General features: G+C 35.9%; 1 protein-coding gene across 4 annotated transcripts in view; it reads left to right on the top strand.

Annotated features, from left to right (window-relative positions):
* Nucleotides 1-18776, top strand: part of LOC149803241 (uncharacterized) — a 269706-nt gene that overhangs the window by 227169 nt on the left and 23761 nt on the right. For all 4 annotated transcript variants that reach the window (XM_089952882.1, XM_089952884.1, XM_089952881.1 and 1 more), the window contains 2 exons: nt 11340-11415; nt 12500-12658. In XM_089952882.1, the coding sequence (XP_089809008.1) occupies nt 11340-11415; nt 12500-12658 (235 nt within the window). The remainder of the gene's footprint in view (nt 1-11339; nt 11416-12499; nt 12659-18776) is intronic.

Consider the following 18776-nt stretch of genomic DNA (forward strand, 5'->3'; position numbering starts at 1 on the left):
TTACTCGGGTAATCTCGTTATTTAACGCTGCAATTACACCTGGCAACCTTTTGACCCATTCACGAGATCGTTTTTCTTGAATGAATTCCTTCGCGTATTGATATCCAAATAACCGTTCAGCGAGAGTCCGATTGAATCGTTCAACAATTGCCTGATCACGATGTAGCGCAGTATGACCTCGTCGTATCGCGACGCTATGATGTTTCAGCGTTGATAAAACAGCGCCGCGAAATTCACTACCAGGATCAACTTGTAATAGATTTGGCCAGCGCAGAGGACCTCTTCGATAAATCCGCTCAAACGCATCGGCTACTTCAGTTGCTGACTTTGTTTTCAACGGTTCCGCTTGTTTGTATCGACTCGCAACATCAACTACGGTTAGCGCGTATTTGTAACCGTTGTCATGCGGCAGAAATAGTATATCAGCCTGATGAACTTCATTAGGTACGCTGACATCAAAGCGCGAGAAGTTGATTTGTTTAGGCGGTGGTAGATAGATTTGCCATATAGCCTGTTTGGATAACCAATTAGCCGCAGTGGTCTTTGTTACCTTTGCAGCGCTTGCAAGCTTACCAATTGCGGCCTTCCCCTTCCAGTATCCTCTCGGAGAATAATAGATGGAATCCATCGTTTTTCTTGGATGATTGTTATTAATTACCAGCGCCAATCATTAATTTACCTTTCATAGCCGATTTTACCAACCATGAGGCCAATTTTTCTTTGACGGATTTATCAGGAATAGCATTTAGCGCGTGAATTAATTTTACATCCGCGATATGACGCTGTTGCAGATCGCTACTTTTGTAAGCAACATCATGAGCATGACACGCCTTATCAATAGCATTTATCGGATACTCACCTGGATTGGGCTGATCCTGAGCATCGAGTCTAATATCTAATCGTGTTCCGGGGCCACAGTAGTTATATCCTGGGAGGTGTTTTTCTCCTGGATACTTTGCCCACGGTGTTCCGGGGAGTTTTGCCAATTTGGCTGCGATGTCACCTCCTCGCTTTTTTTTAAAACATCTCCGGGTCTAATAGAAATAAATCTAAATTTCTTTGTACCGCATTGTACACACTTACCAGTAAGCGCCGATCTGTTATTTCTTGTCGTAACGGTTGTCATATCATTTGTGCCAGTACGCACTCTACACTTCACACAATATAGATCCATAATTTATGTATAGAGATATGAATATAATTGATTTTTCGGCGACTAAAACAAGAGAACCAGTTAAGCATGTTGCAGCGTTACCAAACTCGATCCGGATGATTATCATCGGACCATCTGGATCCGGCAAGACGCAATTGTTACTCAATTTAATAATGAGATGGATGAAGTGGGATAAGTTGTATTTGGTTGCTCCTAGCGTAGATGATCAACGATGCTACGAGGTGTTGAAAGATTTCAACGAGAATGCATCAGCGATCGCTAAAAAGAATGTTATTGAGTTTATTACGGATATCAATGATGCACCGGGTATTGATGATATTGATGGCGACGTTAACAATCTAGTCGTGTACGATGATGTTATGTTAGACAATCAAAAGAACCCAGCTAGGATATTTTCCAGAGGCAGGCATAAAAACACTGACGTGATATATGTCACTCAACGATACACTCAGATTCCAAAAGTAATCAGAGATAACTGCAATATTCTTGCTGTATTCAACGGCGTTGATACACACACGCTACGAAATATTTGGCAGACATGGTGCGGCGGTGACATGGACTTTAATGTTTTTCGAAACTTTTTTAGTCATGCTCAGTCGACCCCACATGGATTCGTAACGATAAATTTACATGATCCTCGGACACGATATCGTATCGGACTTGACCAAATATTCGGTTAGTTGTAAATAATTTTCATTGTAAATAACCACTTAGCAGCAGAGGGGGCGATGACATCGACGCGGTCGTCGATGTGCTTACCGGACGCTGACGACGCTGGGGATCGACGCGCAGAAGGTGTCAATTAAACCAAATGACGTTTGGACGATCCCCCAACGACGACGTCGTTTTTTTTTTACCAGGCGCTGACGACACTAGATCGTTGAGTGCAGAAAGTAATAATTAAGCAAAATAACGATTGGACAAAATGTCCGATTCGCCCCCTCTGCTGCTAAGGGATCCATCATTTCTGTATGGAGACCACTCTTTATTCCAATTGCCCATCTTATCCTAGTTTTTGCAAAGGTTCACCTGTCTGTGTGCAGTTCAGACCTGTCTGCCTTAGATTTGAGGCCAAAGGTCTAAAATCTGGACACAAAATTGGATTCCGACCACGGGAAAATTTTGGGTGAAGAGAAAAAACGGGTCCAAAAAATTAGGTATTTCCCTCTGTATTTTGTAGTGCAACTAGAAGGTCCAGATTATTTGGTATTTTTGTAGAGCTATATCTGTCTGCTTTTTTGTAATACCACCTACTTCGGTGGATCTTAAATGACCTTGATGCTGCAGAGCTCAGAAGTAAGGTACAGCCTCATCATGCCTACAGGCTGGATTGGGGCTGAATGAGCTATGGTAAAAAAGGCAAAAACTTATATCTGTTCTGCATTTAAGAATGGCATAACAACCAGAATAACTTCAGCCATTGCAATAATACAAACTATCTGCCTTGAAGAAAATGATACAGCAGAAATAAGTAACATTTTTGGAAGAAGAATATATTTTACACAGTAGGGTACTATATAAGTGCATTTACTGACTGTTGGAAAAAGTGATCAGAAAATTAGAACTTTCCATGTTTAGCTCACTCTTTGCCTAGCATCAGTTAGCTGCAGTAATGTTAAAATGTAGATAGCGGAGGAGACTAAACTTTCGAAATTCATGTTTCAGATTTTAAATATGGCAGAGCACATAATGTTTTGATTCTGTCAGCCTGTTGCCAGTTTTGTTTTTTCATAAAAGTTCAAGTTGCTGACTATCTTCAGTTACCAAAACCCTGTAATTGGCTTGTACTTGGGGTAATGAAAAACTGATTGATCTTGGAGTAAAAACAAAAAGAAGCAAAGGTCAAGGTCACAAAGATTGAAAGAGAAACAAAAATGGCTTCCACACAGTAACTCAGGTTGTCAGCCATTTACAGTTACTATGTGCATAGCTTGCACTTAAGGTAAGGAATAAATCTGTCAATTTTGGGGTCAATATGGCCAATGTTGTGTTCATTGTGCTTGAAACAAGAAAATGGTTTATGCATAATAACATTTGTTCTACATCACAGACCAGGACCAAACATTGTAGATTGCTTGGACTTGGGGGAAAAGGAACATTATTTATTTGGGTGTTGAAAGTAAGTGTTTTTCACAAAATAACTAAGTTATATAACAAATAGTACGACCAGTATTTGTGGAAAGATTACATTTAAGTTATGGAAGATGCTTATTGATTTGGGAATGCAAAGGTCAAGGTCATTGTGACACAAGGAAAAACTGGCTTTGCATATTTAGCATTTTTTCAAAAGTTCCTTAACTAAACCTTGTGAAAGACTTGCACTTATGATAATAAAGAAACCTATAGCTTCTGTGATCTAGTTGGCAGGGGTCATGGTCATGGTAGGTCTAATAAGGATATAATGGTTTTTGCAATTAAGTTTATTTGCATTCTGTATACTCTACTAGTGTGTACACAGAGGTATGTCATACACAGGACAGACATATGATGTGCCATCCACAGTACTCTTACGTTAAATTTGCTGTAAAAATTATGAAAGCTATTCACTTTTACATTTTTGTGGCAATGAATAACATGTACAGGGCAGATGTATATCTGGTTGATTCAGCATCCAAGACTCAAGATGAGCCAGGTAACCATATTGGGGACTTGCCAGCCTGAGTCCAAGAAGACCTGACTGATGACAAGTCAGGTAGAGCAGAAGCTTCATATGCACCCATTGTCTCAGGGAGAATCAACAGCAGGCTAGTTAGATGGTAGGAAAGTGGACAATGTTGATGATTTTTGTTAAAGAGCTGAAATAGAAGATCCTAGAAGTGACAGTATTGGTCAGAACTGGTTAGAGTTCATTGAACAAGTACTGGTAGAGGGAGAGGGGGGAGCTGGATAACAGTATGTTTGAGGACTTGTTGGGGGTTATTAAGTCTGTTCAGGATATAATATATGATGAGGATTTAGAAAATATTGCCACATTTGCAGAATTTTCCAGGACAGTGTGTTTGCAATAATTCCAACATGTTAGTGGTAGGGCATCCTTTCAAAACTTCCCATAGGTGTGAACCAGAGAGCTGCCATTGGACCATTGCCTTCCAAAGAGACGTACAAAACATGACAGCAGACACATAAACATGCTGGTTGTGGGTGCTATGCACTTTAGATTAGGTACTGTGGAGCCTATTCATATAAAGCTTGCATTTGTGATAATGTCAGCACCAGACACAAAGTAATTTAGCTGTACAAATTGAAATTTCATGCATATTTGCATGTTTGAGACCCATTCATTTGGAAAAACTGTGAACATTGTTAAATTCCGACTTGTCATTTAAAGATATTACACACACACAAACACACACATGCACACACGCACACACACACAGTGGTAGGTTAGGTAGACTAAATCTGTTATTTGCCTCTTTTAATATAGCAATGACCAACTGTCTCATAGTGTCATATTTTAATTGCTGATCTGTATGGCAGATTGATTAGCATGTCAAAGACTTGGGTGATATGACTGATATTTGTTTCATTCAGGAAGATTGGTTAACTGATCAGAACTTATTTTTCATCAATACATAAAGATTTTATGCCTCTGGTGTCACGCCAATTAACTCCAGTAAGAGATACTTGTTGGATGACCCTTTGGTGGTATTGCTTTTTTCTGAAGAAAGCCCTAGGGCCAGTATGCCAAAGCCTGCACATTAGATGACCCACAAATAATAGGATTAGAGTATGTATGTAATGATAAACATTGTTCATTAATGTTTATTTACCTACTTACTGATGATGGAGATTCATATGAAGTTTTTGTCCACTACCTTGGTAAAATTAATTGTGTTATAGAAGTTGCAAACACTATCAGTGTATGTATATATATATGCACTATCGCTTTCCAAGGGAGATTGTTGACCTAATGTCAGTGAATGGTTCACCTAAACCAAATGCAGTAAGTTTGATTTACCCTTTACTAGAAATTTATAATTATTTCAGTGTTTAACAGATTTTCAGTGATAAATTTGGGCCATTTTATCTGTTTTGTCAAGTGACATTAATATACCTTGCATGAAAACAGACTTTTTGAAGTTGTCAGTTTTACCTGTCTGAAAAAGTTCTAGAAAAGCTCACTTTTTATCTTTGAGTTCTGTGCATATATTAGAAAGAAAATGACAAGTCATACTTTATACATATATTGCGTTCATTTTGACTTGTGATATCTGATAAAAGAAATTTGGTATGTTTTGCAACAAGAGAGAAATGAAGCAAGAATGGATAGTTACATTGTCTGGTTGCCTAAATGTTTATTGGAATTGTACAGTCTGCCTAAATAGAATTTCTTCCAATTTTTAGTGCTTACTGGTCATGGACCAGAAGAATTATGGGATCACCTGATGCCCATCATCTATCCATCCATTAGAACAAGTTCATTATTTCCACTCATCAGAAACTACTTGGAAAATTGCCATGAAACTTTACACACATATTTATCCCAAAATCCACTTGGTCTTAAGCGAAAAAGGTGCCGCTCATGCATCCAGTGTGTCCACGGTCATCTATTATTGCTACTGCTCCAGAATGGATGGCAATATTAAAATGGGGCTTTCACTGAAAGACTTCTTATTATGTCTTGTTAGTTAAATGAAAATATTGCCAAACTGATATCCAATATAGCCAACTTGGCAACCATCTTGGGTATGTGAGAAAGCTTGCCAGTACCTTCTTGTGGGTCGGTGGTTCTTTCCAGGTTTTTCCCGGGTTCTTCCTCCACCAATAATACTGGCTGCCATGACTAGCCTGTCTTGTGCTGAAAAATGGCGTTAAACCCTATAACAACAACAACAACAACAACAGCAACCATCTTGAAAGTCTTATCATTACTCCTCCTAAATGGAAAGTTACATTGTCACAGGGTTTTCACCAGATGACATTTTATGATATCTACTTGGTCCCAAATGAAAATAGTGCTGATGTGACCTCAGATATGGCCTCCATGGCAGCCATCTTGAAAATTGTCTTGTTGCTGCTCCTAAATGAAATGTCATATTGACTTGGGATTATTTACCTGAAGACTTTTTTGGTATCTAGTTGATCTGAATGAAATTTTTTTGATTAACAAATGGTAAGGCCTCTATGGCTGCAATGTTAGAAAGTTTGTTACTGCTACTCCACCTCTAGAATTAATATTTATATTGACAAATGTTTTCACCATCTTCTTTAGCCAAGGCTCCGATATATTAACCTATCTACACCTTGGCTCATCGATCAGATATGTTTGTACTTGTGACATCTGTTTGGTTTTACAAGTTGCCTCCCTTACTATGTAATGCCAGCTAACCAATTGTATGTAACAGAGGTGCATAGTACTTCAGCTGAAAATTGTGGAAGCAATTGACTTCAAAAGGATACTTTGTAAGTTTAATGTAGAAAGTATGACTACATTCCAGAGAGAAACCATTAACAGTTGTTTTTGAGGGACAGGATGTATTTGTGCAAACCTGGACTGGCAATGGAAAATTGCTTTTTTATGTTGTGTACTTAAGTTGTCTCAATCATGTAGGAACAGTGTTCAAATATGAACAACTTGATTTTGATTGGATGTGGTGGCTTGAAATTCACGGACCTGAAGCACTGAAGTTTTTTATCGATCCACCAAGGTGTAGATTGATTAATATATTGGAACCTTAGCTAGCAAATATGGGCTTTCACTTGCAGACTTTGAATGATAACTAGTTGGTCCTAAATGAAAATGTTGCCCTTCAGAATTGCAGTAGGCATTAATAATTTTGGCAGACTTTATAGTGCACAAATTGTTTGTTTATTAGACTGACTGGACAGTCTAACTATATTTTTCACATAATATCTCCTTTATTTCAAAATATATGAAACTGCCCATTGCAAATATGATGGGTCTTCAGAAAGTTTATATGTAGGTGAAGTATGACAATTTAAATTTCTAATATGTGCATAGAAATTGACCAAAAAAGGGGCGGGGTTATTTCTTTCACTTTTTCCAATGGGTAAATCCTTTTAGCTTTACTAAGTCTTTTATTTTATTGTAAGGTACCGCTTGATGTGAAATAGATTAACTACTCATATTATAAAAGGACAAACTTTTGCAGTTAAATTTTTGTTGAATACTGAAATAAAGCTAATATTCTAGAAAAGGATAATTCAAACATACCACACTCTTGTTGATATTCATTAAACCAGAAGATCAAGGAAATTGTTACTATATTGAAATAAGGCTGATTCCCAGGTGTGGATTCTCCTCAGGTTGAACACCTCAAATATTCCAGTAACTATAGGCTTCCTATGTTGCTTATGCATTCTTTTTTTAATTGCATGTTTGTTCATTGGCTTATTCCTTTTGATCTTACTATAGTGACTGTAATACTGTTAAGCTGATGACAGGTGATGTATCTGATAAAAACAATAGTCAGCCGATTACCATGGATATCCAAGGTCTTAGAGATAATATTGTTTCAGAGGTGTGAAATAGAGTGTACAATCAGTTTTTGTTTCAGGTGACATCTGTCCACTGATTGGTATTTATTTACATTCAGAAAGGTGATTAATTATTATGTTGATAATGTTAGTCCATTCGATTTTTTTTAATGACATGAATGCTTTCTACAGAATTCATAACTGGACCCTATTAATACAATTGATTGATAAAAATGTCGGTTTATGTTATCATTTTGCTGTATAACTAATGACTCACCATATGTTGCTCAAACCTTAACATGCCAGTACCTATTGAGGAATATAAAAACTGCTGAAAATGTGTGAACACAAAATTTTTGCATTTAAGAATGATGTCTTGTAAAGTACTAAAAGACTTCTCTGTTTTAAGTGACAAAAATTGAAAATTATATCTGTAGTGTGATTTTTGTTTAGGTCACGTTATTTGCTCCAGCAGGTCAGATAATGGTGACATAAGGTATTTTTTTGGTTGTGTTTGTGGGGTTTTAATGCCACATTTAAGACATTATTGTCTATATCATGCCAAGTGAATAGGAGTTGAGTGCTTTTTCGAAGGACACATTGAGGTAGCCACCACAATATCATTCTCTCTGTTTGATGGTGATTGTTCTCTTAAGGTCATTCTGTCTTGCTCAGCTGATGTAAAAAATGTTATTTAGATCATATTGTGTGAAATTTTAATAATAATAATAATAATAATAATAATAATAGCTTTATAATGGATGACATGATTTATTCTATTGGATTTATTATACTTTATACCTCTCAGTTATTTATATTTTACATGGAACCTGTTTTGTTTATCACTGTGGATAATACATTGATGTACTTGGACGACAACAATAATGATCCCATTATCAAATCAGGTATGGGAGGTGTCAGTGTACTGTATTTTGGGCATTTGTTGAGTGTGAGGAGCATCAGAAGATAGATATAAAAAGACCATGTTTTTTTAATTTAGTTCCATGACCCTTCTTTCAGTTGAGATTTCTTATATTTTATTCTGATGTTTATTATATTTAACTTGTCAAAATGTCATTTTGTATCTTTCTTATTAAAAAAAAATTTGGAAAGAAGAAATAGGGAAAAGAAAATGATTATCTAATTCAGGTCTATAACACATGCTTGGCACATCTACAAGTTTAAGACCAAACACTTCTTATCTCTACTCCTACGAGATTGTAATCAGAATACCTTTAGTTAATGGCTTTAGACAGTAAAATACTCAAGATGTTTGTCACAAATATACAAATCCTTGGGTATATATGATGAAATAAAAAGTCAGCTTAAATAACAATAAATGTCTACAGAATTATGATAGTTCCTTGTACAAAGACTTGTACACAAGTATTTGTGTAATTCCACAATGATAAGCCTGTGTTGGATGTTAAAACCTCCCCTGAGACTTAAAAAAATGCAGAACTATTTCTTGAACAAGCCTTGCCCAATTACAGGCTCAGTCAATCATTTATATTTCTATAAGTTTTTGAGGTTGGACCCTGCCACCTCCAATGCAGGAAGAAAACTACATTCATACATAGTTTCCAATTACCATATACACTCACTTATGAATCGAGTCAAACTGCAAACAGCAAAGGTCCTGATCTGCTATAGCATAATGCGCATTCAGGTCAAGGTCCATGTCATGTGTTCTATTGATTACTCCTAGCAAACTACATAGACCCAATCTGCCAGCACATGCAGTATGTAACAGCAGATCTCAGTCTCTAAAGATTGCAGTTTGACTCATTTTATAAACAAGTATATACAGTATCTCACTGTCATTCATTTACCATATTTTCTTGCATAGAAATTGGATTTAACTGCATACAGTGTAGACCAGGGTTAATTTTGTTTGAACTACTAATTTGACATAACTGCAATAGATCCTGATCTACCAGTGCATTATGTGACAGCAAATATGGGTGTGTACTGTTTGCAGTTGGATTTGATTGTACATGGGTATACATGTATGCATTACATGAAGTACTGGTTCCTTGAAAATGCAAGAGGACACATAAGCAAAATATTTCAACATTAAGATTAAATTTCTTCCTAATGGGACTTAAAATATCTTGTATAAAAATATTCTTGAGAATTTAAGTTCTTTGGACAAATAAACACTTTAATTGATTGAGTCATACCTTTTACATTGCAAAGAATTGTTGAGGAATTTTACAAATAAGTTGGATAAAAAGTGATCTTGAGATGCTAAACAGCAAATTTAATGGGCAGTAAGATGCAGTCACAATCAGAACTTTTAATTAACTTCAAAATCAGAATGTTTAATTAACCAGTCGAAGTATGTTTCTCTTTCTGACATTGAAGAAATCATCCAGTGCCTACTGACAATAATCATGAAAATGTTTTACTGACATTCCCCAAATGATATGAAACATTTAATCAGATTGGGTAAGATTCATCATTGAAATTGGAATTTCAAAGGTCACCAGATCATGTCCTTTCATTATGCATGTCACATCGTCTGTGTTGTACCATGTTTTATAGGTGAAATTGCCTTGTATATATTTGAGCCAAATTGAAGACCAAATCTTTCTAATCAAATATCCATTGACTTAGATAGGATTTAGATATTCATCAGTGTTAATAAGACTTTAAAACCTATTTCTTTTTTGTCTGCTTTTGTATTCTATCACACACACACACAGCAAGCATTGTGAACTCTGTAATCTGAAGCTGATTTAGTGACATTTTAGAGATTTTGAAAGAAGTGGAGGATTCAGATTAAAAATCAAAGGAATTTATTATTTCCCAGTTTATCTTCAAACTTAGTATGAGCATAACCATTCATGATAAAGACAGATAGTAAAGAAGGGCAGAGACTGTTAGATACCTGTTTAGCTAAATGCGGGGACTATCACAATATTTTAATTGTTATGCGCATGAAATTTTTCACAACCCAAATTGCACAGACATGTGGCTAATTTGATTTAATAAAATTTGGACATGTTGATTGAACTTGATAAAGGATATGTTTACTTTGATATGACCTCTTGGTCTTCTTGTTCTTGTTGTATTACATGTTATCCATCCAAGACTGACAATGAATAGAATTGACAATGTTGTGGGCAGTATGACTTTTCAGCTTTGAAGTTGTTTCCTTATTAACTAATTTGCTTCGCTCAGTGTAGCCTAATTAGTTAGAGTGTCTGCCTTGGATGTGGAAGGTTGTGGGATCGAACACAAACTGAGTCATCCCAAGGACTTATAAAAATGGCACTAGAAGATGTCTTGCTTGGTTCTCAGTATTAAGAGGTTAGTGTTTGGTCTGGTGTCAGGTTAATGTGTGGGACATGATGGTACATGTCTGTGACTTAATGCCTCAGTGCTAGACGTCACTATAAATTGCCACACTCCAGACATCATAGCAATATGACTAAAATTGTTAAATCACTCACATGCACACTCATTAACTAATTCAGTGTTGCATAGTATACATTTCACCATGTTTCTTAAAAAATGCTGCCAAACTCTTTAGGTAAACAAATATTTAAATACCATAGTTGAGCATTTTTCATGAACTTCCAGGTGGAGATTTAAAAACAAGTACCAAGCACTGCATCCCTGGATACTGTATGGATTAAATATCTCCAAAATGAGTCTAAATGATAAGTGTTTTATTGTAATGTTAATATTATATGGAGTGGTTTCATTTTTTTCCTTACAGACTGGAGACTTGCTGCGCCATAAGATCCAACATCGGCCAGATCGGCAGTTGCTTGTTCAGCAACATATTCTGGAAGGTAAGCTGTATTTAAGTACAGTATGGAATCAAATTAAGTCTAATGATGAGTCGTTCTTTTGAATTTTTTTGCCAAACTTCTTTTGAGCCAGTAAGCTTCACCAAATCCATGCCTCAAGTATTTATCTCCCATCTCTGAATTTTTGTGTGTGCAGTGGCACTCTTTCAGTGTTTAGTTCACTTGACATCAGAATGTAACTTTAAATGCTGAAATAACCGGTGATCATTACACACAGTTAAGATAATGATTAAATTGAGGTTAGTTACCACCTGAGGGTACTGCAAACAACCAGTAGAGATTTAAGACCAAAACTTGCAACTGTTTGAATGATATAGTAATTGAGGCACTGATGGCACTTGTCTGAAGTAGAAAAAAATTAAACTTGACATGCTTTTCTATCTCCATTTGTTCCCCATATCAAGATGAAGAAGCCCTATAGTAATCACCTTTCCCATCCATCCATCCATCCGTTTCTCCATTCACACTTGGTTTCATGAGCAATTTGAAGCATATTGTTACAACAATTACACATTTTAATTTTGTCACAGCCATTCTGGGTTGCCTAATGTGAATTCTCTGGAGAATACTTAAGTTTGCCAGCTTCTAGTAAAGGAATATGCATTCATTTGAAATAGAATCTTAAATAATCTAATAATAACCTTTAGTAATCAACTTCTGATTTATTTGTAATTGCCTGTCAGGAAGGAGAGAGAGTGGTTGTTGTAAAAGGTATTGGTGTTTGACAGGTCTACAGCATAACATAATTACTGTCTGTGTCATTTAAAGACATATCAACCTTAAAACATGTTAATCCATAGTAATTTCCATTGTTCAAAAATATAAATACATTTTTGGGAAAATACCCTACCTTTGATTTTTGTTTCATTCCTATAGTAAAACATTATTAAGAAAGTTTGAACCGAGACAGTTGGGTATAAATTTTTTAAAAATATGAAAGTGTACAATAAAGGCAGCCCCTTTCTACACAGTCTTAAAGAAGCTACATCAGCTAACAAATTGTTTCCATGTCATTGAAAATGGTTCTTTTGATTCAGTCTTTTTGTTTTCTTTTGTTACTTTTCAGATACCAAAATTGACCCTTCTTTACATGAGCGTCAGCGTCAATTGAAGCGAGCACGTTTGGCAGATAACCTAAATGACAAATTATTGCATCGCCCTGGTGTTCTGGAGCTGGTGGAGGGAAACATTCTACCAGATGAAAATCTCTTGGAAGCCATCAAAGGTATCACATTTCTGTATTAATTTCAAATATACACATGTACATTTACTTCATGTAATCAGGACATATATTAGATACTCACAAAAATGGCTGACATGGGGGGGCAACAGGGGCTATATCTCTGAAGCCCAGGTCCCCTTGCCCATAAGGGGACCAGGGCCAAACAACACTTTAATTTTATAAAAACAAAATTTTGTTTGAACAAGAACTAGGAGAGTCCCAGGTGTTTCTTACCCCAGGGCCCATGATCACACTCTATGGCCCTGCTTGCAAAAACTCAGATGCTGTCATAGAGTTGAGACGTCAGAAGTTGTAGCAAAGAAAAAACATGGATGCATGATCATAAAACTTGCACCTGTCTGAACTGATGATCCATTTTTTTTAATTGGAAACATAATTAGTGGATACTGTTTTGTCCAGACTCTAGTTTCATTAAATATTGACTTCTCTTTTCTCTGTAGTACAAAGTTTATGTCTTGATTGGAATCACTGTCAACTATTTTCCATATAGGACAGTTATTGTCTTCTTTAGCCATCAGTATAAAACATTAACTTGAATGTATCACAGTACTATTCTGATACATTTTCCTAAGAATTCCAATTTTTCTGCTAGATATATAAATTTATAACACCACCGTGATGTTAAGTTGCATCTCTACATGTAAATTATGAAATGCCATAATCTCAATCAGGGTATACATAGCAGTCTTATTATCACTTGAAACAGTAGAATAAAAACATGAAATAAAAAAAAAAGTGAAATACGTTCCAACTCAGACTTTTTTTCCAGCTTTCATACCTTCAGCTGATCCTGATATCAGTAAACATCTGTCAGTAATATGGATATTGTTGAGCATTCCAAGAGACACTAATGCTACCTTACTATCAGAAAGAGTTATTTTAGTTTGTACTGTTTTACACATTTAACCAAGATTTTTTTATGATTCTGTTGGGGGAGTTATGTAGAACTACTTGTCTAACAAGCATGCATATCTTCCCATGTATATTGGTCGACTTATAACTTAATTGCTTTATGTATATCAGTAGCATATGTGTACACACATGTACACATTATACTGAATGTCAGAAGAAACCCCCCAAAATGATAGTACATGCAAAGTAATTTGTCCCTACTTTTCAGTATGGCTGTTTTCTATGCTGAGGCATGATGATGATGATGATGATGATGATGATTTCTTTATGAAACTTTAAATTTGATTAAATGCATCCTCACCAATAATGTGATAAGTGAGCAGTGCCCTGAATGCAGATGGATGAATGCAGATGGATTTAAATATTAGTGAACTGTTTTTTGTAAATCAGAAGACTTTTTAAAGGTCATAATGCTTAAATATGTGGTTAAAGAAAGAGATTTGCCATACTTTCAGTTTAACTCCCAGCATCAGAAGTCCAGATGTTGTAGATATCTTGAATTTCTGGCAAACACAACCACTAATATGAAATTTCATATTCATACCATTTGTCCTTATTATTAGGCAAGCCGTGATGTTTGAAATGTGTTTTCACTTGGCTGGTCATAGACCAGAAGATCTTACAGGATGTTCTGTTGTCCATCTGTAAACACAAGTTCATTATCACTGCTTTTCCTAAACTACATGGAGGATTGCCTTGAAACTTGATACATACACACATTCATCCCAGGGTCTAATTGATCCTTAATGAAAATGGTTATGCTCAGACATACAATATGGCCACCTCAGTGACCTTTTTGAAAATCTTGTTATTATGGTCATATCAGCATGGAGTTTTCACTCTAAGATTTTGTACGATGGTCTTAAATAAAAATGGTGCCAATAGGCTTTTTGAACATCTTGTTATTGCTAGTCCTTTTGAATTAATGGTGATATCAACATGGGGTTTTCAATAAAAGACTTGCTATAGATAAAATGGTGCCAATTTGGCATCCATTATGTCTCCCATGCAGCAATCTTAAAACTCTTATCACAATTCTATTTGAACTGAAATCATATTGATGGTACTGAGCTGATGTCCAATATCACTACAATAACATCCATCTTGAAAATCTTGTTGTTGCTGTTCCTCCTGAATGGAAAGTCAAAACTTGAAAATATTGTTATCTCTCTTCCACTCCAAATGGATGGCTGTATCAACGTGGAGCTTTCTCCAGTAGACTTCTTATGATACATAGGTTGTCTTATTTTTGTCAGTCATACATCCAATATGGCTGCAGCAAGAACTGTATTACAAACCTTGTTGTCACTAGTCCCCTGAATGGATGATCAGTATTATGAGTTATCACAAAATATTAAATGAAAATTATGCTAGTTGCGCATCCAATATGGCTGCCATGATGCATGTCTTAAAAACCTTGTTGTCACTACTCCCCCTGAATGGATGATCATTATGATATGGAGTTTTGCCAAACGACTTCTAGTGATGTCTAGTTTGTCCTAAATGAAAATGATGTCAAGCTGATTTGAAAATCTTGTTATGATGGACAAATATCAGCGATGGTTTCAACACTCAAAATTTAAAAGGAAGAAATGGTCTTATCTTAAATTACTGGAAATTCTTATTGCACAGTAGAGTGTCAGTCCTCTCAAGGGACTCTTGTTTCTTTGTGGGTTTTTTTTTAAATATATATACCCCAAACGAGGCAAGGATATAAAAAGAATTGTTGTGTCTGTCCATCTATTTGTCCTTCTATCTTGCTCACAATCTTGTTAGCACTAGTTCCACATTTTATGCTCATTAATGGATGATGTGCTTTATGCATTCAATTTTTATAAGAGTTATCACCTTTTTTTACTTTAAGCAGAATACAGTATACAGCGTATAGTAAAATCTTGTGAATGCTTGTTCATAACCAAATCACTGCTTCAGCAATATTGGTCACAGTTATTGCCCATTTCGACTTTCACCTGGATGTAGTGCAGTGATTCTCAAACTATGTGTCGTGGCACACTAGTGTGCCGCGAGAGATTTGCAGGTGTGCCATGGGAGTTTTAAAAAATATTTAAAATTGCTAGCATTTTGAAACCTTGAACATATCAAAAAATTAAATGGTAAATCAATATCGCAAAATTAAAAAAAATAACATATAAAAATGCAATCTCTGTCAGTCTGTCATTCATTGGTTCCTTTCATAATGCGAATCTGAATATGGATGGGTGATCAATCCATTCGGAAACAATGAAACTACAAATTTTACAACTGAAGAAGAAGAACAGCTCATTGATTTAAAAACACAATAAATTTTTTCAGTCAACATTTCCCGAAAAGAGCCTGGATGAGTTTTGGATCTCAATCAAGAAGTCATATCCTGCAATCAGTTCAAAAGCAATCAAAGTAATTCTGCCATTTGTGTCTTCGTGGCTTCGAGAGTTTGGATTTTCAGCATTGACTGAAATCAAATAAATAAGAGGGAGACTTCTTAAAATCAACGATGAAATGCGTGCTTGTTTGTCGACTTTGGAGCCTCGCTTCAATCTGATATGCTCTCGAAAGCAGGCACATCCTTCACATTAAATTTAAAATTAAATATATATGTAAAAATAAATAAGTTCTTTACCACAAAAATTGTTAAATCTTTTCAGGTGTGCTGTGAAAATTTTTAGATCTTTTTGGTGTGCTGCAAGACTGAGAAACACTGATGTAGTGTATGACAGAATTTTGTGAATGCATCTTGGCATTTAGTAGGATCCCATTTTCAAACAGCAATAAGGCATCTAAAAGCTCTTTTTTTCCACCATATAGCTGATGTTGATAAAATAGAAAAACATTTCCAATGAGTTTGCTGCTGATATTGCCAGAGAAAAGTTTGCACTTCTTTTGACACACAGTTTAGAAAAGATAACTTTGAGAGATTTGTAACAGGAAAACAAAAGTGGATCAGTGACCTACATAATCTGTGTATAAATTATCCTTTTATAAGTCGCATGTCTCCAGAACACTACACTGATCAGATCACAATGGGCAGAACACTACTTTAATTGGATCACAGTTTGTTGGACACCTGGTAATGGATCACAATTTGTATGACACTTGGTAATTAATCTGACTGCCATATTAAAAATGTTCAGATAAACACAGTTGTTATATGATGGATGAAGAGGTTTTATTTTCAGTTAATTGATCTTGTTCAGGTTATCATAGTAAAGTCAATGCTAGAGGAATTAAGTTGGAGTAAGGAGACCAGACTGTGCTAAATAAATTTAATGATAAAAAAGTGCCAATTTGAAGTAGATTTTTATCTCAAGTAAATAAATTTGAATTGTAGGAATACCTTTGGTCTGACTTTAACACCTGAGTCTGCTTCTGCTCTAGATCTAAGGATTTAAATACCTGCAATTTTTCTATCCTACTTGAGAAATCCAGATCATCCCACTAGAATCCATGTCACTAACACAATTAGCATACAAAATACTGTACCTACCCATTGGTGAGCAGCAAAAGCCAGAACTTTCTTGCATAGAATGCATTTCATTTTTGCTCTCTAGCAGTCAATGCATGTGTTTGAAATTGTAAAACATGAAGAATAAAAGATGTGCACTGAAACCTTCCACAGCAGATAGCTCTCATTTCAAGGACACCTGATGATAAAGGACAAAATAAAGGCCCCCTTTTGTTCTTTTTCTGGACACATTTGACCTCAGTATAAAGGAGACCTGTCCATTAGGGACAATAGCAAATGACCCCTTTTCTTCTTCTTGACACAGCTGACTTCTATATAAATTACACCTTTTCATTAAGTACTATAATAAAGGATGTAATTCCTTTTTCTTCACATCTAACCTCTGTATAAAAGAGACTTGTCCATTAATGACAATAATAAAAGACCCCTTTCCACTTTCTTGACACATTGGATCTTTTTATAAAGGAGATCTGTCCATTGATGGTAAGATTTTGTTTTTTTCAGTGTCCTGTATAGACAGTTTTCACTGTACATGTCTACCTAGAAAAAAGGTGTTGCTGTAGCACTCTGGTGAATCTACATACATGTATATATTTGTGATATTGATGTTGAACTAAGTGCCTTTCCCAGGGACACATCAAGGCAGCCACCCCAGACTACCCTTGGATTACATGTTCAGTACCTTACCACCAGAGTAATTGTAGCTCTTTTATCCTTTATAGTCCTGGATGGTTCAAAGACAGTTGCTGCAAAAGTGACAGGGCTCAGGGTGGCAGAGTTGTCTTAAGGTGTTTGCCTTGAGTGATTACTGACATCTCACCTTGCTACATGTCTCAATTTACCAGCATTGACAGATGATAGCATTCTGCATGAAAATTTGCTAGCATTGACAGAAGATAGAATTCTATATGAATATTTACCAGCATTAACAGATGATAGCATTCTACATGAAAATTTGCCAGCATTGACAGACAATGACATTTTATATAAAAATTTGCCAGCATTGACAGATAATAGCATTCTACATGAAAATTTACCAGCATTGACAGACAATGACATTTTATATAAAAATTTGCCAGCATTGACAGATAATAGCATTCTACATGAAAATTTGCCAGCATTGGCAGACCATAGCATTCTGTATAAATATTTGCCAACAGTGACAGTTGTTGTTGTTGTAAGTTAGGTTATACATGGTGGCCAGTATAAATGGTGGAGGATGAACCTGGGAAAACCCCAGTAAGAACCACAGATCTATGAGAAGCTAATTGCATGCTTTCTCACATACCCTCACTGGCCAAACTCAAGACTCGAACCCATGCAGACAGAGGTGAGAAGGCAATAATCCATAATGAAGAGTCCTTAAGACCACTTGCCCACTCGGGACCCTGCCAACAGTGACAGACAAAAGCATATTTTATATCTGCCATCAGTGACCTATAATAGCATTGAAATTCAATTGTTGCCATTCTAAGCTGTCTGACAGGTTGTAAAATTGATTTTTTATACTGGCCAGGAGTGATCTGTCTATAATAGCATTGAGCATGAATATTCTGGTTAACATTGGCACTGAGGCCAATCTGTGTGGCTTTAAGTCCTGGCTCAGCCAATGTGGATACATGAGAAAGCTTGCCAGTAGCTTATCGTCAGTTGGTGGTTTTTTACTGGATTTTCCTGGGTTCTTCCTCCACCTATATTACTGGGCGCTATGTATAGCCTGTTTTT

Source organism: Sinohyriopsis cumingii, chromosome 3, assembly GCF_028554795.1.
Source record: "Sinohyriopsis cumingii isolate HCF-2022 chromosome 3, ASM2855479v2, whole genome shotgun sequence".
NCBI lineage: Eukaryota > Metazoa > Mollusca > Bivalvia > Unionida > Unionidae > Sinohyriopsis > Sinohyriopsis cumingii.